This window comes from Cnephaeus nilssonii (assembly GCF_951640355.1).
Source record: "Cnephaeus nilssonii genome assembly, chromosome: 22".
Taxonomy (NCBI): Eukaryota; Metazoa; Chordata; class Mammalia; order Chiroptera; family Vespertilionidae; genus Cnephaeus; species Cnephaeus nilssonii.
In genome coordinates this window covers 22,005,346-22,030,943 of record NC_137093.1, presented here as the reverse complement: position 1 = coordinate 22,030,943, position 25,598 = coordinate 22,005,346, and the positions used below count along the sequence as shown (strand labels likewise).

At 54.7% G+C, this 25,598-nt stretch overlaps 1 protein-coding gene across 3 annotated transcripts in view; it reads left to right on the top strand.

Moving 5' to 3' along the window:
* ACACB (acetyl-CoA carboxylase beta) overlaps positions 1-25,598 on the top strand; it is a 91,636-nt gene that overhangs the window by 51,611 nt on the left and 14,427 nt on the right. For all 3 annotated transcript variants that reach the window (XM_079763014.1, XM_079763015.1, XM_079763016.1), the window contains 29 exons: positions 21-191; positions 1,150-1,311; positions 2,651-2,814; positions 4,202-4,352; positions 4,456-4,559; positions 5,361-5,442; positions 5,845-5,990; positions 6,193-6,343; positions 7,442-7,576; positions 9,080-9,226; positions 9,943-10,131; positions 10,916-11,016; positions 12,187-12,275; positions 12,362-12,486; positions 13,147-13,260; positions 13,455-13,568; positions 14,061-14,150; positions 15,156-15,274; positions 15,658-15,795; positions 16,558-16,657; positions 16,734-16,841; positions 18,707-18,763; positions 18,999-19,040; positions 20,146-20,361; positions 20,749-20,904; positions 22,167-22,370; positions 23,200-23,355; positions 24,278-24,400; positions 24,505-24,774. In XM_079763014.1, the coding sequence (XP_079619140.1) occupies positions 21-191; positions 1,150-1,311; positions 2,651-2,814; positions 4,202-4,352; positions 4,456-4,559; positions 5,361-5,442; positions 5,845-5,990; positions 6,193-6,343; positions 7,442-7,576; positions 9,080-9,226; positions 9,943-10,131; positions 10,916-11,016; positions 12,187-12,275; positions 12,362-12,486; positions 13,147-13,260; positions 13,455-13,568; positions 14,061-14,150; positions 15,156-15,274; positions 15,658-15,795; positions 16,558-16,657; positions 16,734-16,841; positions 18,707-18,763; positions 18,999-19,040; positions 20,146-20,361; positions 20,749-20,904; positions 22,167-22,370; positions 23,200-23,355; positions 24,278-24,400; positions 24,505-24,774 (3,924 nt within the window). The remainder of the gene's footprint in view (positions 1-20; positions 192-1,149; positions 1,312-2,650; positions 2,815-4,201; positions 4,353-4,455; positions 4,560-5,360; positions 5,443-5,844; positions 5,991-6,192; positions 6,344-7,441; positions 7,577-9,079; positions 9,227-9,942; positions 10,132-10,915; positions 11,017-12,186; positions 12,276-12,361; positions 12,487-13,146; positions 13,261-13,454; positions 13,569-14,060; positions 14,151-15,155; positions 15,275-15,657; positions 15,796-16,557; positions 16,658-16,733; positions 16,842-18,706; positions 18,764-18,998; positions 19,041-20,145; positions 20,362-20,748; positions 20,905-22,166; positions 22,371-23,199; positions 23,356-24,277; positions 24,401-24,504; positions 24,775-25,598) is intronic.

The following is a 25,598-nucleotide window of genomic DNA, read 5'->3' as shown; positions in this document are numbered from 1 at the left end:
CAGTCTCTGTTCCTTGGCAGTGTGCCGTCCGCCTGGCCAAGACCGTGGGCTACGTGAGCGCGGGGACGGTCGAATACCTGTACAGCGAGGACGGCAGCTTCCACTTCCTGGAGCTGAACCCCCGGCTGCAGGTGGAACATCCCTGCACGGAAATGATCGCCGACGTCAACCTGCCGGCCGCCCAGCTGCAGGTGAGGAAACCGGCTCCGGGCCGGGTCTTCTCCCGCCCAGGACGGGGTCCCCGTTCCACTCAGATCAGACCTCCCGGCCCCTCTGGACTGACTGTCCCTGGTGAGTAGCACTGAGAGCCACCAACGCAGGGAAGGTTCCGGGATGTGGTTGGTCGCCTCTGTCTGCCACATGGGCCTTTGAGAAACTGGCAAAAGTCATGGACCTTCTCCTGGAAAAATACGTTTTATGCAATTTCAGGGCCTTCGTGGACCCATGATGTCCATTCGAAGGACCAGAGAAGTGTTTCTTTTTTTTTTTTTAATATATTTTTATTGATTTCAGAGAGGAAAGGGAGAGGGAGAGAGAGATAGAAACATCAATGATGAGAGAGAATCATTGATTGGCTGCCTCCTGCACCCCCCCCCCCCCCCCACTGGGGACTGAGCCTGCAACCCGCATGTGCCCTTGACCGGAATCGAACCTGGGACCCTTTGGTCTGCAGGTTGAAGCTCAACCACTGAGCCAAACCAGCTAGGGCTGGAGAAGTGTTTCTGAACCTTTTTTTGCATTAGCGTCCCCCCTAAGGAGCCTTTTTAGACATTATCCCCCCTAACTTCTTCCCCATGAAATCTTAATGTCATAGAACGACAGATGCATCTGTGCTTTATACATACACAGAGTAAGATGTTTTTCACCCCCAAGAGCAGATATTTGTCCCCGTGGGGGCAGTATCACCCCCATTGAGAACTTGTGACCAGGGGCAGGAACGCCCGCATTCATTGGATCGCGGTTTTTTAAAATTAATATCTTCTTCCTTCGCTTCTCCCGCCACCGTCTGGCATGTTGTGTGCACCTCAGGTGCTCAGTACACCTGACATCGTGCACTGCACCTCGTCCTCCGTGGCGCCCGCTCCGTGCGTGGTGTTGGGGGCAGGGGTCTCGTGGGACTGACAGTCGTGCTGGCTTTCCCGATTGCAGATCGCCATGGGCGTGCCGCTGCACCGGCTGAAAGACATCCGCCTGCTGTACGGAGAGTCACCGTGGGGGGTGACGCCCATCGCCTTCGAAACCCCTCCCAACCCGCCCCTCGCCCGCGGCCACGTCATTGCAGCCAGGATCACCAGCGAAAACCCTGATGAGGCAAGTTGTGGGGGCCCCGTGCCTCCGCCACCTCCACTCTCCCAGTGTGGGGGGCACCCCCAGCATCAGCCTCAGACGAGACCCCCAGGCTTCTTGGTTCACAGACGAGGAAACTGAGGTGCAGGAGGGGACAGTTACGGTTCAGAGACGCGGAGTGTGTGCCAGGCAGATCCCCTTCATGGGTCTCACGGCTCACGTTCCGCCGCGGGGTGTTGCTACCCCAAATTACAGATCAAGAGGTTGGAGTAACTTGCTTGGGCACCTGGAACTCAGTCTCTCGCCTCTAGGCATCTCTGCCAAGACGTATGTCTCCATCACTCACTTCAAGAGCCTTAATCCCAGAGAGAGGGGCCAGATCCACCCCCCCCTCACCCCACCGTACCAAAATTACACTCCAAGAGGGGCAGGCCATCCCCCAAGGGAACTCGTGTGCCAGCATCAGCAGGGCTAACGCTGGGTTTCCTTATCTGCTGGAATTGTCGTAATCCAGAATTGGAAACGCAGTCCTCTTTCATTTAAGCCTTTATTATCGACAGTGTCAAGAGTATAAAATCAGAATGTACCTTCCCTCGGCTCCATCCGTGGTCGCTGTTCTCCCACATTATGTCTGGTGGTGGTGGTTGTTTTTTTTTTAATATGTTTTTAAATATTTTTATTGATTTCAGAGAGGAAAGGAGAAGGAGAGAGAGAGAGAGAGAAACATCAGTGATGACAGAGAATCATTGATCGGCTGCCTCCTGCACGCCCCACACTGGGGATGGAGCCCGCAACCCCGGCATGTGCCCTGACCAGGAATCAAACTGTGACCTCCTGGTTCATAGGTTGACGCTCAACCACTGAGCCACGCCAGCCGGGAAGTTGTTTTTTATTTATTTTTAAAAAAATATATTTTATTGATTTTTTACAGAGAGGAAGGGAGAGGGATAGAGAGTTAGAAACATCGATGAGAGAGAAACATCGATCAGCTGCCTCCTGCACACCTCCCACAGGGGATGTGCACGCAACCAAGGTACATGCCCTTGACTGGAATTGAACCTGGGACCCTTCAGTCTGCAGGCAGATGCTCTATCCACTGAGCAAAACCAGTTAGGGCTGTTGTTGTTTTTTAAATAGTTTATGTAAAGTAAACATTACATGCACCGACGTGCTCACATGGTACACCCCCAGGTCAGTATACAGACCCACAGCCCTGAGGAGGGGTATCAGTGTGTCCTGGATTGTGCTAAGTTTTGGGTTGTGGCCGGGCTTCTTGGGTCTTCCTAGGGTTTAATTCTGATGGAAATAGATCTGGAGTCGTGATTTCTTCCATGTTGCTTTTTCTCTTTTGTCTGGGCTGCAGGGGTTCAAGCCGAGCTCCGGGACAGTCCAGGAGCTGAATTTCCGCAGCAGCAGGAACGTGTGGGGCTATTTCAGCGTGGCGGCCACCGGGGGCTTGCACGAGTTTGCCGACTCCCAGTTCGGGCACTGCTTCTCCTGGGGAGAGAACCGGGAAGAGGCCGTCTCGTCAGTATCTCCCTCCCTCCTCCCTCCCTTCCTCCTTTCTTCCTTCTCTCCTTCCGTCCCTTTCTTCCTTTAAGAAACTCAGGGTTAGCCTGTGGCTCCAGGTGCAATAGCGAGTTAGGAGATCAAGGGCCCCGATTAATGCCCTGTGCCGAAGTCCAAGGACAAAGCCTGCCCTCTTCCCTGGATTTGAGATCCTTGAAGTAAGATGACCTCTCCAAGGTCATGGCTCTTGAGCTAATTGCAGGTCGAACTTGAAGGAGATACAAAGGTCGTTCCAGGTGATTCCAAAAGTTTAAAAGGTGCGGAGTACTCTAGTTCTTTTAAAAAAGATGTGTGTGTCTCAGGGGAACGCCTTTAAATTTCAACCTCATAAGTAGTTCGCGGAGAAACCGAATTCGAAAAGAGGCCCCTAAATTCTGAGACACATCTTATCTTTTTTTTCTGCCTTGACCTGGGGGCAAAAAGGTCAAAACCAGTTCAATTGTAATTCAACATTCTTGTGTCTGTGGGTAAGTGTCCCTCAGAGTGAAAAATCCCAAAGCCGTTTGGACATTTTATTTAGGAAACATTAAAATCCATCTGGCCCTGGCACTTAGCCTTGAATTAAATTGAGTTTGGTGGTTTTGATGAGGGAGCAGGCTTTCTTTGCCAGCTTTGAATAATTAGTTTTTTTAAAAAGAATATTTTTATTGATTTCAGAGAGGATGGGAGAGGGAGAGATAGATAGAAACATCAATGATGAGAGAATCATTGATCCGCTGCCTCCTGCACACCTCCTACTGGGGATCAAGTCCACACCGGGGCATGTGCCCTGACCAGGAATCGAATGGTGACCCCCTGGTTCATAGGTCAGCATTCAACCACTGAGCCACACAGGCCAGGCAGAATAATTAGTTTTCATCACGCTCAGCAAAAAATGGAGACTCTTGAAGGTGAGAGAGGATTCAGCAAATAGGAATTAACAGGGGAGGGAAGGAGGCCACTGTCGCAGCCTCTTCAGATGCAATGGCCGTGGCTTGTCTCATGCTCTGGGACCGGGATTTGAATAGGTCCCGCGGGAGCGAGGCAGAGTGCCTGGCTGTGGTTAGTTGGAATTGGCATCATGGTGATGAGTCATGTTCATAGCAGGTGACAGTTACTGATCAGTGACTGGGCGCTTCATGTGGATGGTCTCGCTGTAATCCGAAAGCGCCTGTGTGAAGTTGGGGTTATTTCCCCATTTTCCAGATGAGGAAACTGAGCCCAAGATCACTTGACCAGTCAGTGCTGGAGCCGAGATTGACCCAGGGCATCTGACTCGGGACCCTCTTGTCTTCTGTGCTGTTCTGGCTCTTTGGGAACCCCGTGGGCTAATTGGGAAAACAATCCGTGTGCCTTCCCCCTCCAGGAACATGGTGGTGGCTTTGAAGGAACTGTCCATCCGGGGCGACTTCAGGACCACCGTGGAGTACCTCATCAACCTCCTGGAGACCGAGAGCTTCCAGAACAACGACATCGACACCGGGTGGCTGGATCACCTCATCGCCGAGAAAGTGCAGGTGAGGATCTGCGCACGTCTCCCCTCCCGTCACAGAGAGCCCTCCCCCGCAGCTCCCGGCGGGCTTGGTCACCACGGATACTGAACTGCGGGGTCTTTCCTAGGCCGAGAAGCCGGATATCATGCTCGGGGTGGTGTGTGGCGCCTTGAACGTGGCCGACGCGATGTTTAGAACCTGCATGACGGATTTCCTACACTCGCTGGAGAGGTGGGGCGCGTGGGTCACTCTTCCCCCTTTTGGGGTATGTGTTAGTGGCAAGAAAGGCAGAACATGGTTATTTGGGGGCAGACCAGTCACCGGGAGATGAGTGAACCCCTCCCGCACGCCCGCCTCCGTGAAATTCCTCGGAGAAACCTTGGCTTCCCTGGAAGGGGGAGGGGTCGGCATCCTCCAGGCCGAGGCAGCGAGTAAAGTCCCGCCAGACCAACACGTGCTTATTCGTGTCGGGGACGTCATCCTACTCCGGAGCTCAGAGTCCTAGGATGTGTGTTCTGGTCTCTCCCAGGCCCTCACCTGAAGCAGCAGGTGCCTCGTGACACGGGTGGGCACGGGAGGGCCGGGTGCTCGCTGTCCCAGGGGGAGAGGTAAAATTCAACCCCAGCTGAGAATCACTGTGATCAGCCGATCAAACTCCCCAAGAGAAATGAAAAGGACAGAAGTTTCTAGCGCTTGGTTATCATGCCTTTGAATGGAGACAGAATGACAGTCCGTGCGCTGGTTTCTCTCACAAGCGGGCAGCAGGAGGTCCAACACAGAAGTATCTGAGAAGAAGCCATGATGGGTTTAGCTTCCCGCAAAGCCCTTTGGAGAGTTCACATCCCGCAGAAAGTGCTGTTTCCTTAAGTTCCGAGGAATGTCGGCTTCCCTGGGACGGTCCTTGTTTGCTCGCCTTTTGATGCGACGTAGCTTTTTTTAGGACAGCCAGGTGCGCTGGGCTGCAGTCCTGGGACCTGGCCGCAGATTCTTGGTGGAAACCGAGGCTGACCGCCGATCTGTCTTCTCTTTCAGGGGCCAGGTCCTACCTGCGGATTTTCTGCTGAACACTGTGGATGTGGAATTGATTTACGGAGGCATTAAGTACATTCTCAAGGTAGCGCCCCGTGTTTCTCGAATGTCTCCAGCACTCTGGAGTCCCAGGTCCCTCGTCTGCCCCTGGGCAGAGCCACGTGTGGGAGGCAGAGCCCTGGACCCCGTCTCCCTGCTGCCCAGGCGGCCCTGCGGGGGGCGGATGCTCGGGGGCAGGAAGCGGAAGGAGGGTACACAGTTGGTGAGAGATGGCCGGTGGGACCATGCCCTGGGCCAGCGACCACGAGCCCCCCCACAGGCAGGCGTGGTGATCGGGACCTGGGACCAGACAGGCGAGGCGCCCACCGGGCTCTCCCACAGTGGACACAGCTCTAGCTCCTGGTCGGGGGCGGGGCAGCTGCTGTTCTGGGGGCACAGGGACAAGCGACATCCTGATGCAGGTGGGGACGTTGCACCTGTCCCACAGGTGGCCCGGCAGTCGCTGACCATGTTCGTCCTCATCATGAACGGTGGTCACATCGAGATCGACGCCCACCGGCTGAACGACGGCGGGCTCCTGCTGTCCTACGACGGGAACAGCTACACGACCTACATGAAGGAGGAGGTGGACAGGTGTGTGGGCGGGTCCCAGCCAGAAAGGGGTTCCACCCTCTGCCCCCCCAGCTGGCTCCTAAGCTGTTTGTGGTGACCATTTGGGAAAGGGGAGCCCCCCGAACTGCGCACAGGGTGAGGGACCCTCAGGGCTGCCTCAGGGAGAGAGGCTGCAGCAGGCCTGACGTGGGCGCGCCGGGGCGACGCCCCTCCCCTCCCCCAGTTACCGGATCACCATCGGCAACAAGACGTGCGTGTTTGAGAAGGAGAACGACCCCACGGTCCTGCGGTCCCCCTCGGCCGGGAAGCTGACGCAGTACACGGTGGAGGACGGCGGCCACGTGGAGGCCGGGGACAGCTACGCCGAGATGGAGGTGAGTGCAGAGCAGGTCTCGGGGGGTCAGCGAGGCCTCCCCTGTGCCCCCCGCTCCCCGACGGAGGGCCATTGCTTCTGCAAATGGGCCTCACCTCTTAGCCTGGGCCACCAGCTGCGAATTCCTAAGAGCCAGTGTGCAGGGCTCAGCCCAGACTCCCTGCAGTATTGAAAGCAGAAATGCACGCTCCCTGGGAATGAGCAGGAACTGATGCATGATAGTGATGGTGGCCATTACAAAGTCTTCAGCCAACACCAGCCACTTACCACAGGACAGGCACTATTCTAAGCATCTTACCTCTTTAATTACCCCTTTAATCCTCCCAGCTATCGTAGGAGACGGGCACTACTTTGACCCCCATTTTACACATGAAGAAATGGCGTCCATGCGGCTAAGAAACTCACTTGAGGTCACGTATAGCCAGGATTCAAACTCAGCCTCTATCCGGCTGCCCAGGAAAATAATATGATAATGGCAATGACAGTACGGGAACCGTGGGTCAGGCCCTTCATCTCAATGAATCCTTATCAGAGCTCTGCGAGGCGAGACTGTCATTGTTCCTCATTTCACAAGAGGGGACACTCGGGAGGCTCAGAGAGGGAAAGGCACTTGCTGGAGGTCGCAGGATGTGTGGGTGCTGGGGCTGCAGCCCAGGCCTGGCGGACTTGGGTGCCCGTGTTGTGTGTACTGGGAGCACACACTTCATTTCACAGTGTTCCCCAGAGGGTTTCTCGCTGCCTTGTGAAAAGGAGCAGGAACACGTACGGTATGTTAATCACCCTACATGCTACGATTTAATGATAATTCAAAGAGAGAGTCTGTACTTCCAAAGATCAGTTTTCACGTCTGTAAAATGGGCACATGAACATAGCTCCCCGGCCGGCTTTGCAGATGGAGATGATTCGTGAAGAGTACCGTGCCTGGCTTCCGGTGACCGCTCCTTCCCTCTGTCCTTCCAGCTTGAGCCCTGCCAGGGCGTCATTCTGTCTAAATGCCGCGGGCCCCGCTCCAGAGTTACTAGTTCTGAAGGACTCTGGGCGTCACACACACAGGCCAGCCCTGGTGGGCTCCATCTCGGGTCTTCTTTCTGCAAAACAGGTGATGAAGATGATCATGACCCTGAACGTGCAGGAAAGTGGCCGGGTGAAGTACATCAAGCGCCCGGGGGCCGTGCTGGAAGCGGGCTGCGTGGTGGCCAGGCTGGAGCTCGATGATCCTTCCAAGGTGCACCCGGTACGTAGCGCCCGGCACGGCCACCCAGCAGGCTCAGGCGGGCTCGGGTGCGCCCATGGCCTCCACCTGCCTGGTCAGTGAGCCGAGCAGACTCGAGGCTCCCGGCTCGTCTCCTGCCCCCCGTGACCCCCGGAGCCAGCGCGATAGGAGCACGCGTGCCCTCCTTCGCTCAGCCCCCTCTCAGCAGCCTGGTCTCACTCAGAAGAAACGCCAGTTCTTCTGTGGACCTACTAACCCCACATCAGCTGTCCCCACTTCCTTTGGCTTTTCTCTCTCTCGCGTTCCCCCTGCTTAAATAGACCAGACCCCCCGCCTGGGACCTGCACCCTCATCCGGGCGGACCTCCCCCAGATGCTTACAGGGCTCTCCCTCCTCCCTCTCGCGAGCTTTCCCCCAGCCGTGCTCCGGGCACAGTGGGTACCCGGAAGAGACAGGTCTTGCTGACTGTTTGCACCCTTCCAAGTAAGCCACGTTCGTCATTCACCTGTGTATTGCTCTTTCCTCTACGATTATCAGTACGTCTGCCCAGGAAAAGAGCTAGAAATGTTTTGTTATTGTTCATCCTCACCCGAGGATATTTTTTTCATTGATTTTTTTTATTTTTATTTTTTTAGAGAGAGTGGAATGGAAGAGGGAGGGAGTGGGGGGGAGAGAGAGAAAAAAAAAAAAATCCATGTGAGAAAGGCACATCGATTGGTTGCCTCCCCCCGGCACCCTGACTGGGGCTGGGGACCGAACCTGCAACCCAGGTACATGCCCTTGACCGGGAATTGAACCCATGACCCTTCGGTGTGTGCAGGGCAGCGCTCTAACCATTTGGCGACACTGGCCAGGGCTAGAAAAGTATATTCTTAAAAATCAGATAGCTCCTTTTCCCCAGACTATTCCATTACTTTTGTCTTCCCTCCCATTCTTTTTATTGTTCTTTCCTGAGGGTTCCCAAAGCTGGAAACAGTCGGAGCCTTTTTGATCATTGGGAAGGCCGGTGTGCCTGCTGTGTGACTCCTTTCAGCAAACATTTCCTGGGCCAGGGGCACGAGCCAGGGCCCGGCCACCAGGCCCTGCAGGCTCACACTCACCCATGAGATAAGCCCTTGTGATTCAGCTGGCAACGCCAGTAAGGGAGACTGCCCTTGGCCCTGGCTGTGGGAGGTCCGACCGAGAAGCCAACATCAGACTGTGGAGAAGGACGAGAGGAGGTTTTGAGGGGGCGGGGGGCAGAAGCTGAGGGTTCCGGGCCGGCAGAACGGATGTCCCAAACCTCCTGGTCCAGGGCCTCGCACATAGTAGGCGTTCTGCGGGTTCTTCTAGAATGAATTCATAGACAAACGGGCACATTAAGTCCATCTTGCTAATGTAACTTCCCAGTGTGTTGTTTTGGGCTCCATCCCGAGAACACTGTCCGTGTGGCTTGCGTATTGACAGGTCTGCCTCGGCCCCCCACTTGTCCCGGTCGGGAGGCCACGGTGTCCTTGACCTCGGGTTCTCGTTGTGTCTCCTCAGGCCAAGCCGTTCACAGGGGAGCTCCCCGCCCAGCAGACGCTGCCCATCATGGGGGAGAAGCTGAACCAGGTCTTCCACAGCGTCCTCGAGAACCTCACCAACGTCATGAGCGGCTACTGCCTGCCGGAGCCCATCTTCAGCATAAAGGCAGGTCTCGTGTGAAGGGCGGTGTGTATCCCACACACGTGTCGGTCCGTGGGATGAGCGAGAAGGATTTGCTCCCTCAGGTCAGAGAGGGCTTGATTGATGCCCGTTCAGCCTCGGTTTGATGGTACACGTCGGGGTACCTCTGTCTGACTATACAAACTTGTCAAAGTGACAGTTGGTGTTTCAGGGTTTAGTTCAGCTCCACACTGAGAATGTCAGGTAGTCAGTTAAGAAAGGAGTCAGTGTGGGTCACTCTTTTATTTTTTAAAAGTATTTTTATTGATTTTTAGAGAGAGAGGAGGGGAGAGGGATAGAGAGAGAGAAACATCAATGAGACAGAAACATCATCAATTGGCTGCCTCCTGCTGGGGATCGAACCTTCCACCCAGGCCCTGACCAGGAATCGATCCGTGACTTCCTGGTTCATAGGTCAGCGCGCAACCTCTGAGCCACACCAGCCGGGCACATGGCCTTGTGTTTTATCCTCACACTGTGCTGGCTGTGTGGGTGCCTGCAGGGGAAGGGGGACCTTCTTAGTGGGAAAACTGGGGGCCCCTTCCTTCCACTCCGGACTGCCCCAGAGTCTGCTGGGTCCAGGTCTCCGGCCACTCGAGTGCGTGGGGCCGGGAGGGGTTGAGTGTGTCGGGTGCCGTGTGGTGGGTAGCGGTCCCCGCCCCCCCGCAGGGCCTCGGGCCGATGCTCTGATCCCGCTGCAGCTGAAGGAGTGGGTGCAGAAGCTCATGATGACCCTGCGACACCCGTCGCTGCCGCTGCTGGAGCTGCAGGATATCATGACCAACGTGTCGGGCCGCATCCCCGCCCCCGTGGAGAAGTCGGTCCGCAGGGTGATGGCCCAGTATGCCAGTAACATCACCTCCGTGCTCTGCCAGTTCCCCAGCCAGCAGGTGTGTGCCCCCCGCCCAGCCCCACCGGGGTGCCCGCGCCAGGCCGGGTGGCTCCTCGGGAACTCAGCTCCCGGTCGGGCTGGGCTTCTGCCCTCTGATGGAGTCGAGCGTCGTGAAACCCACGCACGGCCCGAGATGGTGGGGGCTGAGCCTTCCCTGTAGAATCCCAGCATTCCCCCGGGCAGCAGATGCTTAGAGGAACATAAGCAGTTCTTGGGCCTCACTCTAGAAAGCTCGGATGCAGAAAAGGAGTACGCAGTTGGTACACAGTGAGCGTTTTCCAAAGAGATGCTGGCTGAAGTGATAGAGGAAGTTGTGTGAGTTTTTCTTGCTAGTTTGTAGCTTAGATTCTCCTCCTTGTAAGGTGACAATCTTGCAGCTATGAGTATATGTAGTATTTGTTAAAAATGGAGAGGGAGTGAGAGATAGAAACATCAATGATGAGAGAGAATCATCGATCAGCTGCCTCCTGCACGCCCCCCACTGGGGATAGAGCTGCAACCTGGGCATGTGCCTCGAAGGGGAATCGGACCGTGATTTCCTCGCCGCTGAGCCACACCGATGGGCCATTCTGGGCTCTTGAATTCCTTAAGCAATACACTGAGTAGGATGGGCAGAGCTGTTTCTGGGTGGCCAGAGGGCTTTGGGGCTGGAATTCTCTTTTTCCTCATGAGCCTCAGACGGGTCTTCCAGGGGAGCCTGGGGTGGGTCCTTCGGGTGACTTCTGTGTGGCGGCCGGATTGTGTGGTTGTGAGTGGCCAGGCCTGTCCTCTTTCCCGTCCAGATAGCCAACATCCTGGACTGCCACGCGGCCACCCTGCAGCGGAAGGCCGACCGGGAGGTGTTCTTCATGAACACGCAGAGCATCGTGCAGTTGGTCCAGAGGTGAGTCCTGGGCCCGGTGTGGGGTGCACTCGTCACTCTGAGTCATCCCCTGTGTCACGCCAGGGGAGTGCTGTGGGGTTCTCTGAGGGGCAGGCTCGACCTGGAGATAGCACATGGGGTCAGGAAACCCTGATGACCGTCCTGGCATAGCCATTCCCAACAGCGGAACCCCAGGCAAGGCACCTGACCTCTGTGGACCTCAGTTTGCCAGTTTATAAAATGGGAATAAAAACACCTCATGCACAATAAGTCCATCTAAGTGGATTAGTTTTTTAAATTAATTAATTATTTTTATCCTTACACAAGGATATGTTTTCATTAATTTTTTTCTTTTTTGAGAGATAGGAAGGGGGGAGGAGAGAGAGAAAAACATCCAGGTGAGATAGAAACATCGATCGGTTGTCTCCCATACGTGCCCCAACTGGGGGATTGAACCCGAAACCTAGGTATTAGCCGTGCCTGGGAATCAAACCAGCGGCCTTTTGGAGCACAGGACAATGCTCAACCAGCTGAGCCACCCGGCCGGGGCCATGTCGTATATTTTTTAAAAATCATGTTTGAATAAACGGGCGTTACCGGTTCTTCTTCTCTTTTGTTGTTATTGGGTGATGCTGGGGTGAAGCTGGTTTCAGCTTCTCTAAAACTCAGTGTCACACCTCCCGAGAAACCCCGTTCCCTGTGTTCAGCATGACCGAGAAGAAGTGTTCTAGGGAACGTCCAGTTAAAATTTGGTTTTACAGGGAAGCGAAATTGACACAGATGGTTTGGTAAATGCCTTTCAAGTCTTGCTTTTTTCCAAACTGTCTTACACGGTGGATGGTTAATTGAACATTTTTCTCTTCAACCATGCATGCAAGGCTGACCCCTTTCAGCATCCCAACTCTGTAAGTGTGTTTCCTTCTCTCTGGGGACGGGGCAGGCGCCATCCAAAGGCTCGGGCGTGGCCTCTGGTGTGACGTGTGACCTTGGGCAAGTCACTGCTCTCTTTGCCCTACAGTTCATGCAAATGATCCAACTTGCGCATCCCTCCCAGGCCCAAGGATCACAGGGCTGCATCCCCCACATGCTTGATTCCTTTGCTTTATTTTGAAATCCTAAAAGCCCTGCCTGTGGCTATTCAGGCGCCAGGAGGGGAAGTGGCTCACTAAGGCGCCTCCCTCTCCTCCCCAGATACCGCAGCGGGACCCGCGGCTACATGAAGGCGGTGGTGTTGGACCTCCTGAAACGATACTTACAAGTCGAGCACCACTTCCAACAAGGCAAGCGTCGCCCTGGCACCGGTGACACGCCCCCGGGGCGGGCGGGGCCGGAGCCTTACCCCGCGTGGCCTTCTGTCTCCCCGCAGCCCACTACGACAAGTGCGTGATCAACCTCCGGGAGCAGCTGAAGCCGGACATGGCGCAGGTGCTGCACTGCATCTTCTCGCACGCGCAGGTGGCCAAGAAGAACCAGCTGGTGATCATGCTGATTGTACGTGGGAGAGGGCACCCCCCCGCCTCCCCCCCAGGCAGGGGCAGCTGGGTCTGCGGACGTTTTCCGGGAAGGGCCAGAGAGGAAATAGTTTAGATTTTGCAGGTCATACGGTCTCAGGCCGGACCGCTCACAGCTGCCTGTGTGCACTGTAAGCGAATGTGCGTGGCTGTGTCCCCATAAACGTGGTCAGCCCCTGGGGAGCTCATAACCAACACCTGCTGTGTGCCAGGCACTCCTGACATGGTGGGGGTGAGGCATATTGCTTCTCTGACCTCAGTTTCCTCATCTGTAAAACGGGGATCATGATGCCAGCTCCTCAAAGGGTTGGGGGAATTTGGGGAGATGAATGTCAAGGGCCTAGCTGCTTGCCTGGCACATAGGAAGCACCCCATCACTGTTGGCCATTGGTAGTGGTGCAGGCACAGGCTTGGATGTATTTTTTCCTTACCGGGTGGTGAGGGTGTGTTTGGGGTGATGAAGGAATGGACAGGGTGATGGTGGGAAGGGGAGGGGCTGTGCCTCTGGCTGTGCCAGGTGTCTTCAGAGGCCGGGAAGCTGTCTGGTTTGCCGGGGCAGCCACACCCTGGCTGAGGATGGTGCCGGCATGTTTCCTTCTGCCGGACAAAAGCCACTTTGATTCTGTTTCGTCCCCCAAAGGATGAACTCTGTAGCCCAGACCCTTCCCTGTCGGAGGAGCTGACCGCCATCCTCAGCGAGCTCACGCAGCTGAGCAAGACCGAGCACTGCAAAGTGGCCCTCAGAGCCAGACAGGTAGGGATGTGGGGCGCCGTCCCCACTGTGCGCCGTCCCCACTGTGTGTGAGCGCGGGGTGCCGTCCTCCCACCATGCTCCGCCCCCACCGTGCACAGCCCCTTGCTGCCGTCCATGTCCAGCCCGATGGGCCCGGCCCCTGGCTTCTCCCCTGTGAGGGTGGCTCACCCGGCCCCTCCATGCCCTCCCCACAGGTCCTGATCGCCTCCCACCTCCCCTCCTATGAGCTGAGGCACAACCAGGTGGAGTCCATTTTCCTGTCTGCCGTCGACAGGTACGGCCACCAGTTCTGCCCGGAAAACCTCAAGGTGAGGCTGTCTGCACCCCTCCGCCTTCCGCAGAGCAAGGCCGTGGCCCAGGTGGGGCCTGGGGGGGGGCGGGCTCCCTAGCCCTCAGGTCAGGGCACAGTCACAGATGCCAGCGGTTCAGTCCAGCGAGGCCGGGGATGCCCAAGGGGCTTCGGGGGGCTCAGGCAGCAGGGCTCGCCCGGGAAGGATGCGATGGGGCTTTGGAAGCGGCCAGCCTCACATGGCTGAGTCTCGGCTTCATCTTCCCGGGGCTCCCCTGCCCCCCTACTCGGCTCATTTACAAGCTTCCAGGTACACCCTGTGCGTCTGGGAGCCCCGTGCAGTCAGCTCAGAGCTGCTCCCACATTCAGATCTTAGGGGCCTGGGCACTGGCGTGCTTGGCGATAACACCACTGGCTTCTCCCCCTTGCTCCCTCCCTTCCCACATATCCGCGTGTTGGTTAAATTTATTCAGGTTTACTTTTCTCTCCTTTCCCTAACCATTTCCTGTAGAAATTAATACTCTCGGAGACGACCATATTTGACGTCCTGCCCACTTTCTTCTATCACGTCAACAAGGTGGTTTGCATGGCGTCCTTGGAGGTAAGTGGGAGCGACCCCTAAGACCACACAGTACCACATGGGCCAGTTCCGGCATTTACACACCTGACCCCGGGCCACACACCTTGCAGACATGATCTTATTCTACCAATAAGGTAGTACTGTTACTATTCCCATTTTACAGAGGAGAAACTGAGGCTCAGAGAGGTGAAGCAACTTGCTCGAAGTCACACAGCGGGGAAGTGGCAGAATGAGGGTTCACACTAGGTCTGCCCTTGTCCAGAGTCCTTGCTGGCAACCCCTGCTATCTCGTGTTCCATTCCTGCCTCCTCCACGCAGGGAACAGTTAAACTCGGCATCCAGGCTTTTACTGGGGGCCGATCACACAGGCACCGTCTGGCTAGCACACACACACCAGCATTCTAAACTCCCAGAAAGAAAGCACATGTTGAACATAAATCATATAGTTTGCACACTTCAGGCGCCATAAACTGTTTGTATCAGGCATAGTGGGAAATTTCCTCAAATCCAAATTCCCAGATGTAACCAATAATTTTTTATATTGATTACCTGTTGAAATAGTGATATTTTAGGTGTTAGGGATGAAATAAAGTTATTAAAGTTCTATTGACCTGATAACTTTTTATTAAGTGGTTTAAAATTGCTTACGTGGCTTGTGTTCCATTTCTATTGGACAGGACTAACCTAGAGCAGAAGTTGGTCAACTATAGCCCGTGGGCTACATCCGGCCCCCTGCTTGTTTTTATAAATAAAGTTTTATTGGAACAGCCATATCCATTCATTTACATATTGTCTGTGGTAGATACAGATGAATTAAGTAGTTGTGATAACAGATGATATATCCCCTGCAGCCTAAAATATTTACTATCCAGCCCTCTGCAGAGAAAGTAACATTCTGAAATGTGAACGAAGTTGCTCTTAACGACGGCTTAGAGATAATTTAGAGGTCATTTCTCCAGCCCGAACTTTCTCAGGTTTAGAAGGCGTTCCTCTGAGACAGTGTCCTCTGTGCTCCGGTCCCACTAGGTGTATGTGCGGAGGGGCTACATCGCCTACGAGCTAAACAGCCTGCAGCACCGGCAGCTCCCGGACGGCACCTGCGTGGTGGAATTCCAGTTCATGCTGCCCTCCTCCCACCCCAACCGGTACGCAGTGTTAGGGGAGCAGAGGCCTGGGGTGTCTCTAGAACTGAGCCTGCCCCTCCCCAGGCTTCCGGGCCCGGGACACTCCCGGAGGAACTGGCCTGAGAGGGTTCATTCCGTTTGGCTGAGTTCACTACTTTGGATTTAGCTGGGGACCCTGTTGGGACTACACTCCTATGCGTGCTTCATTCATTCATTCATTCACTCACTTGTTGAGCTCTTAGTCCTCAGCCCTGGCCCTGACCTCAGTCCCCTCCACCTCCAAATTGATGCCCCCTTTGGGGAGAGCTCCGATGCTGGCTCACCGAAGTTTCCAGGGCAGGAGCAGCTCGTGGGGCCAGATCCGCAGCAGCGGCCTCATCCCCCCACCGGCCGTCCCCCTGCAGGATAGCCGTGCCCGTCAGCATCACCAATCCCGACCTGCTGAGACACAGCACCGAGCTCTACATGGACAGCGGCTTCTCCCCCCTGTGCCAGCGGATGGGTGCCATGGTCGCCTTCAGGAGATTCGAGGAGTTCACCAGGTACCCAGTGTCTCCCAAACACCCCAGGAGAGGAGCCGAGTGAGCTGTTTCTCACTCCCCTCTGTTCATGTGACACATGGGGTGGGGGCGGCCCAGCATATCACACAACAAATTAATAATCACAGTTTAATACTATTGTAGCCAAGAGCGTGGGCTTTCGTGTCAGCCCGCCTGCGTGCGAGTTCTGGCTCTGCACTTCCTAACTGTGGGACTCGGAGCTTTCTGTGCCTCAGTTCTCTCATCTGTATAATGGGAATGAGCAAAGGAACTACTTCATAGGGTCACCAGGAAAATTAAATGAGATAGCACATTTTAATATTGTATTTGAAGTATCATTGATTTGTAAATAACGTAATAAATGTCAGTGGTCAGTCCTACTACAGTTATTGCCTTTTTTAACCCTTTCCTGCGTGTTATGCATTGTGCTTGGGTTATGTGTGTCTTCACTCTGGCGCTAGGAGCTGTCGTGATTACTTCTGTTGTCCTCAGTTGACTCAGACGTGGGGTGAATCACCAGGGCCTCCTAGCTGGTAAAAGGGGGGCCCAGCCGACGCCCCAGAGTTCAGACAGCCTTCCTTTTGTTCATGATCTCAGATCCCATAGGCTCATTCTTCCCTCTTGGGAAAGACCCCGTCCGGGGTGCCTTGGACCTGGTCAGGAACACAGTGAGCTCGCAGAGTGGTGGTTGGGAAAAGGGAGGACCTGACCCACGGCCGAGGCGGAGCAGCCCCTCAGCCCTCCCTCTCTGTCCCGCGCCCCCAGGAACTTCGATGATGTCATCTCCTGCTTCGCCAACGTGCCCCGGGACGCCCCCCTCTTCAGCAAGGCCCAGACCTCCGTGTACTGTGAGGAGGACTGCAAGGTAAGTGCCTGAGCAGGAGCGAGCGGGGGCGGGGCAGGCTGGGCCCAGGTCCTTTACGAGCCTCGTTCCCTCCTAGAACTTCCGCGAAGAGCCCATCCACATCCTGAACGTGGCCATCCAGTGCGCCGAGCACCTGGAGGACGAGGAGCTGGTGCCGATTTTGCGGACCTTCGTGCAGTCCAAGGTGCCTGCGTGTGCCTCTGGTTCTGGTCCCGGGGGAGGAGGACGGGCTGTCGTGGGGAGGTGTCCCGTGCGCCCGGGACCTGCTGAGTGTTTCAGAGCCACAGAGCTGGCTTCTCACCCGAGCTCCGCTACTCCCCATGGCCATGACCATGGGCAGCGGTGGCCGAACGAGGCAGAGCCTCGGCTTCTTCCCCGTAACACGGGGGTGGCATTTCTTTCTCCCGGGGTTGCAATGATGAAATGACAGTCTGTGCACTTAGCCTGTGCAGTGATGAAGTGACAGGGTTAACACACCACTCAGCACAGCAACACACTCGGCATATAGTTCTGGGTTTGGTGGCGTGTGTGTTGGGATAGCCCAGAAAAGTCACAATTTTGAAATGGTCACATGCATTGACGTCCCTGTATGCAGGTAACCGCAGGCTGCTTTTATAAACGTGGTGGCCATTGCCACTCTCACCGTGGCAGTAGGATACCTGTTATGTATGCTCAAGGGCCTCAGCTGCAAAGAGATATGGAGCGGCTTGGCAGGTGTAGGTCAGAGAAACAGCAGGAAGGTGCTGTGTGACCTCAGGCAGGTTACTGTACCTCTCTGACCCTTAGTTTCCCCATCTGGTTTGCTAAGATTCTTAGCTCACATATAATCAAATCTACCAGCCACACTGTCTGGCTGCTAGTTCTTGACGCTCCTGGCTTGGTGGTAATTGTACGTGTTGTGTTCCCCATATTATCCTGATGGACTGGACTTGATGTCCCTCAGAGGACCTGCCGGGTGCTGAGTCATGGATAATGCCATGAAAGATCAGGGACATCAATGTTAGTGATGTGCTTAGCCTTTGCTTGGTCAATCAGCAGCTGATGGTGTTCATTATAGAACATGTTTAAGGTGCAGACAAATCCGAAAAGTAGGTTTTAAAACAGAGCCCACAGCCTCGCCGTCCAGAGGCAGCCACTGGGGAAGTATTAGCATATTTCCCCCTGGCCTATTTCTTTTTTCTTTCTTTTTTTTTTAATATATTTTATTGATTTTTTACAGAGAGGAAGGGAGAAGGATAGAGAGTTAGAAACATTGTTGAGAGAGAAACATCGATCAGCTGCTTCCTGCCCACCCCCTATTGGGGATGTGCCCGCAACCAAGGTACATGCCCTTGACTGGAATCGAACCTGGGACCCTTCAGTCCGCAGGCCGACGCTCTATCCACTGAGCCAAACCGGTTAGGGCTCTTTTTTCTTTTTTTTTTTAAACAGAACATTATCAGTAAGTTTTTTAAAATAGGTTTGTATTGATTTTTGAGAGCGGGGAAGAGAGAGAGAAACATCTATTGATTTGTTTCCTGCATGTGCCCCAACCAAGGAACAAACCCACAACCTGGGCATGTGCCCTGACCAGGAATCAAACTGGCGACCTGCCAATGTCATTAAAGATTTCATGAAATATTAAAAAAAGAAAGTCTGTGTATCTTAATATAACATTGAATATAATTCACATAGCACACTATTCTCCCACTTAAAGTGTACCAATGCTTTCTGGCATATTCCTAGAGTTGTGTGAACATTATTATAACATATTTTCACTCCCCCGCCCCCCAAAAAACCCTCTACCCTTTCACAGTCACTCCCCATTTTCCTTCAACCCAGTACCCTCCTCCTCTGTCCCAGGCAACCGCTCATCTACTATCCAACTACGGATTTGCCTGTTCTGGACATTTCATGTAAATGGGATCAGACAGTCTGAGGTCTTTTGTGACTGGCGTCTTTCTCAGCATAACGTTTTCAAGGCTAATCCACGTGGTACCACGTATCAGGACTTCTTCATCCCATGTTGTGGCTGATGCAATTGCGTTGTGTGTTTGGTTTTTAACGCAGAAAAACATCCTTGTGGATTACGGGCTCCGAAGAATCACGTTCCTGATCGCCCAGGAGGTCAGTCGATGCTCAGCGCCCCCTTTGCGTCTCCTCCCTCCTCCAAGACCCAGAGCCGTTCCCTTGCCGTTTACGCTGCAGATCGGGGTGGGAGAGATGGAGCGCTGGGGAGGACGGCTTTCCAAATGATGCACCCTAGAAGCAGAGGGGGTCACCCTTAAGAACAAGCACACGTGTGTGTGGACACGGGTCCTGCTGGATGTAATGGTCTTCTGTGTGGATTTCTCTTTTGCAGAAAGAATTTCCCAAGTTTTTCACCTTCAGAGCAAGAGACGAGGTATGACCAAAAGCAGCGATATGTTCTCTCTCCCTGGCATCTCTGATTTTCAGGAAGACAGTCCCAGACCTTAAGATATCCCCATGTTCTAGAACAGGGGTCCTCAAACTTTTTAAACAGGGGGCCAGTTCACTGTCCCTCAGACCGTTGGAGGGCCGGACTATAGTTTAAAAAAAAAACTATGAACAAATTCCTATGCACACTGCACATATCTTATTTTGAAGTAAAAAAACAAAACGGCAAAAACACCCGCATGTGGCCCGCGGGCCGTGGTTTGAGGATGCCTGCCCTAGAACATGGCAACTTTCACACAGACTCCCCCCTTCCTCTGGGGTATTTCCAAGAAGAGCCCCGAATGTCCATGTGGAGCTCAGACCTCGCGCCTCCCGCCCTTCAGCCTTCACTGCAGCTCCCTCTGTCATGTGGACAGTTTTTGGACTTGCTGGTGGACTCAGAAAGGTGGTCCTCCCAACCCATTTTTCTTCTCTCTCTTTTTTTTTTTTATCCTTGATTTTTAGGGAGAGTGGAAGAGAGGGAAAGACAGAGAGAAACATGGATGTGAGAGAAACACATCGATTGGTTGCCTCCTGCACCAGCCCCGACCAAGGCCCAGGCCGGGGAGGAGCCTGCCCCCGAGGCACATGCCCTTGACTGGAATCAAACCTGGGACCCCTCGGTCCGCAGGCCGACGCTCAACCACTGAGTCACGCCGGCCGGGCGCTAGTCTCCAGCACTATCAGATGCTTTCTTTTGAGGACGAATTTCCATTAGGAAACCAAGCACCTGTGACTTCTTGAGAAATACTCTGTCCCGTGCCAGAGAGGGAACCGCCTGGCTGTGCGGCAGGTGCTGGGAGCTAGCTGGGCTCACCCGGGAGCCTCCTGCCCGCACGCCAGCCTGGCATGTCGTCTGGCAAAGTCCCAGCCCTCCTGAGCCCGGGGGGTTGCTCACAATTAGACAACATAAGACCGTACGTTTCGAGGGCTAAACCCGCAGACACCAGCGGACTGCAGGACGGGGTGGACCAAGCAGGGTCATGGTCCAGCGTCCAACTCGGTGTGTGTCTGTGTGTCTGTCCATCCGTCCTCTCTCTGTCGGCCTGCAGTTTGCAGAAGATCGCATTTACCGTCACCTGGAGCCCGCCCTGGCCTTCCAGCTGGAGCTCAGCCGGATGCGCAATTTCGACGTGACGGCCGTGCCCTGCGCCAACCACAAGATGCACCTTTACCTGGGCGCTGCCAAGGTGAAGGAGGGCGTGGAGGTGACCGACTACAGGTTCTTCATCCGCGCCATCATCCGGCACTCGGACCTGATTACGAAGGTAACATGTCTTGGGTGTTTCTTCCTTCCCCTGAGCCTGTCACTCCGGCGCTGGCCCTCCCTCTGCTGTCAATTCTCGGAGTAGGCCCTGGGCCTCACGGGGGATCGCAGGGGGCCCTGGGCCGCACGGGGGAGCGCAGGGGGCCCTGGGCCTCACGGGGGAACGCAGGGTGCCCTGGGCCGCACGGGGGATCGCAGGGGGCCCTGGGCCTCACGGGGGAGCGCAGGGGGTCCTGGGCCGCATGGGGGAGCGCAGGGGCCCTGGGCGAACAGCCTTTGTCAGCCCTTGGCCTTCGGAGGGGGCTCTGCTGTGCTCGCCGGGCCCGCCTTGGGGAGAAGAGTGATTCCTCCCCGAGGCGTTGCCCCAACGGCTGCCCCTCCTTGGCAGGAGGCCTCCTTCGAGTACCTGCAGAATGAGGGCGAGCGGCTGCTCCTGGAGGCCATGGACGAGCTGGAGGTGGCCTTCAACAACACCAGCGTGCGCACCGACTGCAACCACATCTTCCTCAACTTCGTGCCCACCGTCATCATGGACCCCTACAAGGTCTCTCTCCAGGGCCCTCGCCCGCTCCGGGCTCAGTGCCCGGGGACCAGTGGCTCTTCGTGCCATGCTGCCCTGGGCACCGCCTCCTGGCGCTCGAGAACCGAGTTACAGGACGCGCATGTGCGTGCCGGGGCCTCCGTCCTGCAGGTGGAAGACAAACCCTGCACCGTGTGATTCTAGAGCAGGGGTCCTCAAACTGCGGCCCGCGGGCCACATGCGGCCCGCCGAGGACATTTATCCGGCCCGCCGGGTGTTTTTGCTGCCGCTGCCTGTGCTGCTTAGCAGCCGACTTAGCAGTGTGCATAGGAATTTGTTCATAGTTTTTTTTTTTTAAACTATAGTCCGGCCCTCCAACAGTCTGAGGAACAGTGAACTGGCCCCTGTTTAAAAAGTTTGAGGACCCCTGTTCTAGAGCCACCAGCCCGGGCCCGGCCCTGGTCCGCGTTCACCCTCCGTGAGCGTGTCTCACTTTGAGGACCACACGGATGCCCCAAACGTCTTACAAAACAAAAGGGTGTCCTGTCCCCGGGTCCAGGCTCTGCTGGGGACCCCGCTGGCTCTTTCTTCATGAGCAGGCGGGGTTTAGGGTGGTGATCATGGGATGAAAGAAGTCCTGGTACCTCATCCTGGCATCTGTGGGGTGCAGAGGGCCCATGCTGGTGCCCCTGCTCCACCTGTCCCCCCACTTCCCAGCAGAGAAGATGTGTGGGCTTGAGATGCATGATGGGATACAGGTGGTGTCCCAAAGGAGCACGAGCTGTTGGTCACCAGCCTCCGTGTCATCTAAATGGGGGATAAAAATGCCGGCACCGCCCTAGCCAGTGTGGCCCAGTGGATAGAGCATCGGCCTGTGGACCAAAGGGTCCCGGGTTCGAGTCCGGGCAAGGGCACCTACCTCAGTTGCAGGCTTCTCCCCAACCTGGTCAGGGTTGGTGCAGGAGGCAACCAATCAATGTGTGTCTCTCACGTTGATATGTCTTTCACTCTCTCTTCCATTCTCTAATAATCAGTGGAAGATATCCTTAGGTGAGGATTAAAAAAAAAAAAATGCCGGCCCTTCTGAGTCCTGAAACGAAAGGAGAAAACGAGCTCTCAGTGCCCGGCCCGGTGCCGTTGGTCATTAGCAGCCAGCAGGTGTGGATACGCACCGTGCCCGGGCACCTTGCCCTCGGTGTATCCTCACTGCATTGCTGTCGGTGCTAGAGCTGCTGGGAGTGAGTGCGGCCCGGGCTCTGACACGGGACTTGCTGTGACCTGGGCAGATCGAGGAGGCCGTGCGCTCCATGGTCATGCGCTACGGCAGCCGGCTGTGGAAGCTCCGCGTGCTCCAGGCCGAGGTCAAGATCAACATCCGCGAGACCGCCGCCGGCAGCGCCATCCCCATCCGCCTGTTCATCACCAACGAGTCAGGCTACTACCTGGACATCAGCCTCTACAAGGAAGTCACCGACCCCAGATCCGGAAACGTAAGGCGGGGCGGGTCCCGAGGTCAGGGCGGAGGCAGGCTGCGCCCTCTGTGGGACGTGGAGGGAAACGCACTCGGTGGCTGCCTTGCCTGGCCACGGCGGATCCGGCAGCCCCTCCGAGCTTTGATGATAAACGGGGTCGCCTCTGAGTCCCCGAAGTTCATTCCCTTGGGAAGGACAGGGGTTCCGTGTTTAATCCATTCTAGGACCATATTCGGGATCGGATGTGGGGTGCCCTGGGTGGTTACACTGCAGCCTCCCACATCGGTTCACTTAGGGACATAGGTATTTTCCACAACCGTGTTTTAGAACAGACTTTTGCGAAGTGAATCAAATATCCCATTTATAGGATATCAGCTATCTTTTCGTTTTGAAATAATTACTCTACAGAATAATTATACAGAGAGCTAAGTACAGAGATAATACAGAGAAATAAGTAGCACAGAAAGTTCCCATGTACTTTCACCCACTTTCCCAAAGGTAACGTCGTACGTAACCGCAGGACCTTGTCAGACTAGGAAACTGACCCAGGCTCAGTGCTGTTAACCCAAATTCGGACTTCCTTCGGGTTTCATCCATTTTGAGGCCCTCTTGTTTGTTTGACTGTGTGCGTGCATGTGTGTGTGCGCATGCGTGTGGTACTATAATAGTTACATTCTGGGGGCTGTTTTCACACCTGCCACTGTCCCTCCTTGTGCTGGCTGTGGCAGAAGAGAGATTAGCAATGCCAGGCACTCGCTTTGTCATGTGACAAGGTTTGCTCCCCGCGCTGGGATGTCACTGAGGACGCGTCTCCCTCACGCTCTGTTTCTCCGTCTTTCTGATCCAGATCCTGTTTCACTCCTTTGGCAACAAACAAGGAGCCCAGCACGGGATGCTGATCAACACGCCCTATGTCACCAAGGACCTGCTTCAGGCCAAGCGGTTCCAGGCCCAGTCCCTGGGGACCACCTACGTGTACGACTTCCCGGAAATGTTCAGGCAGGCAAGTCGTGCAGCTGAGACGCAGCACGGGCCTGGGTCTCCTTGGGAAGAAAAAGAAGTCACATGTGACCCATGAGCAATGTGGAGGTTAGGGGTGCCGACCCCCGGTGCAGTCGAAAATCTTCATATAGCTTTTGATTCCCCAAAACTTAGCTGCTCATCTACTGTTGACCAGAAGCCTTTCTGGATAACATAGTTGATTAACACATATTTTGTATGTTACATGTATTACATGCTGTATTCTTACAGTAAAGTAAGCCAGAGAAGAGAAAATTCATTTATAGTATTTACTGAAAAAATCTGAAGAAGTAAGTTGCAGGATGTGTGCAGTGTGATACCACTTATTTAAAGTTTAAGTCATGCAAAAGACTACATGTTTAAATGTATGCATACATGATGAAATAAAGACATGCAAGCATGCAGAGGGCTGGTAGACACTAAATTCAGGGTAATGATTCCCTGTGGGTAGGTGAGGGGAGGAGGGTCAGGGATGGGGTGAGGAGGGGTACAATAAGGGCTCCACCACATCTTATTTAAAAAGAAAATCGTAAGCAACTACGGAAAATTATGATTTGATAAAACATGAGATTTAATGTTCTGCGTGTTAAAAGTAGCTCATGATTGCCTGGCCAGTGTGGTTCAGCGGTTGAGCATCAATCTCTGAACTAGGAGGTCACAGTTCGATTCCCAATCAGGGCACATGCCCGGGTTGTGGGCTCGATCCCCAGTAGGGGGCGTGCAGGAGGCAACCGATCAATGATTCTCATCATCGATGTTTCTCTCCCTCTCCCTTCCTCTCTGAAATCAATAAAAAAAATTTTTTTAAATAGAAAAAGTAGCTCATGATTTAAAAAGAGAAAGAACTAGTAAATGTGCCTCCCTACTGGTGACTCAGGTTTTTCTTTTTCCTCCCCTCTCCCCAGGCTCTCTTTAAACTGTGGGGCTCCCCAGACAAGTACCCCAAAGACATGCTGACGTACACGGAGCTGGTGCTGGACCCGCAGGGCCAGCTGGTGGAGATGAACCGGCTTCCCGGAGGAAACGAGGTCAGGTCTCCGCGGAGCCCAGCGCCGGGCCGGAACCGCCCTTTCCGGAAACGTCCCCCCGAAGACACAACCCCGCTTCCCTCGTGCGTTTGTGTCGTCACCAGGTGGGCATGGTGGCCTTCAAAATGCACCTGAAGACCCGGGAGTATCCGGAAGGGCGGGACCTGGTCCTCATCAGCAATGACATCACCTTCCGCATCGGCTCCTTCGGCGTGGGAGAGGACCTCCTGTACCTGCGCGCGTCCGAGCTGGCCCGGGCCGAGGGCATCCCCCAGATCTACCTCGCGGCCAACAGCGGGGCCCGCATCGGCCTCGCGGAGGAGATCAAGCACATGTTCCAGGTGGCGTGGGTGGACCCCGAGGACCCCCTCAAGGTACGTCCGGAGCGGGTGGCAGTGTCATTCCGCTCACTGGCACTGTATCTCCGGTGGAGGCGGCAGTGCCCGCGGGTGAAACAAGTCTTCTGACTCTTTTTCTACATGGAGCACGGGTATCCTACATAGACAGGCATACAGTGTATCGGTATTAAAATTTCCTGGGAGGCCGGCCGGCGTGGCTCAGTGGTTGAGCCTCGACCTATGAACCAGGAGGTCATGGTTCGATTCTGGGTCAGGGCACATGCCCAGGTTGCGGGCTCGATCCCCAGTGTGGGGTGTGCAGGAAGCAGCCGATCAATGAGTCTCTCTCATCATTGATGTTTCTATCTCTTTCTCTCTCCCTCCTTCTCTGAAATCAACAATAATAGCAAAATATATGTACATATATATTTTAAATTTCCTGGGAGGCGATGGCCGTTAGGAAAACATGCCTAAGAAGGCTCCGTAGGGGACAGTAATGAAAAAGGTTTATGAACCCTCAGCTAATGCAGATGTATATACAGATACAGAATATATACTGTATCTCCTGAATGCAGCAAACACTGAGAATGCAGAGGTGAAAAGTACATCGTCCCTGGCCTCAGGGATTTGTTAAAGATCGTGGGGAGATGTGGAGACACCAGCTACACTGGAAGGCCGGATGAGTGAGAGCAGAGCGCACGCTTTATGACGTGAAAACGCAGGGGACAGAGTCCCCTTTGCAACCACAGCCTGCATTTCGAAGGGGGCAATCATGCCCCACCCCCCACACACACACAAAAGGGGAAATGATTTTTAATGTGAACAACGTAACACACACAGAGTACTATAATAAAACGGGG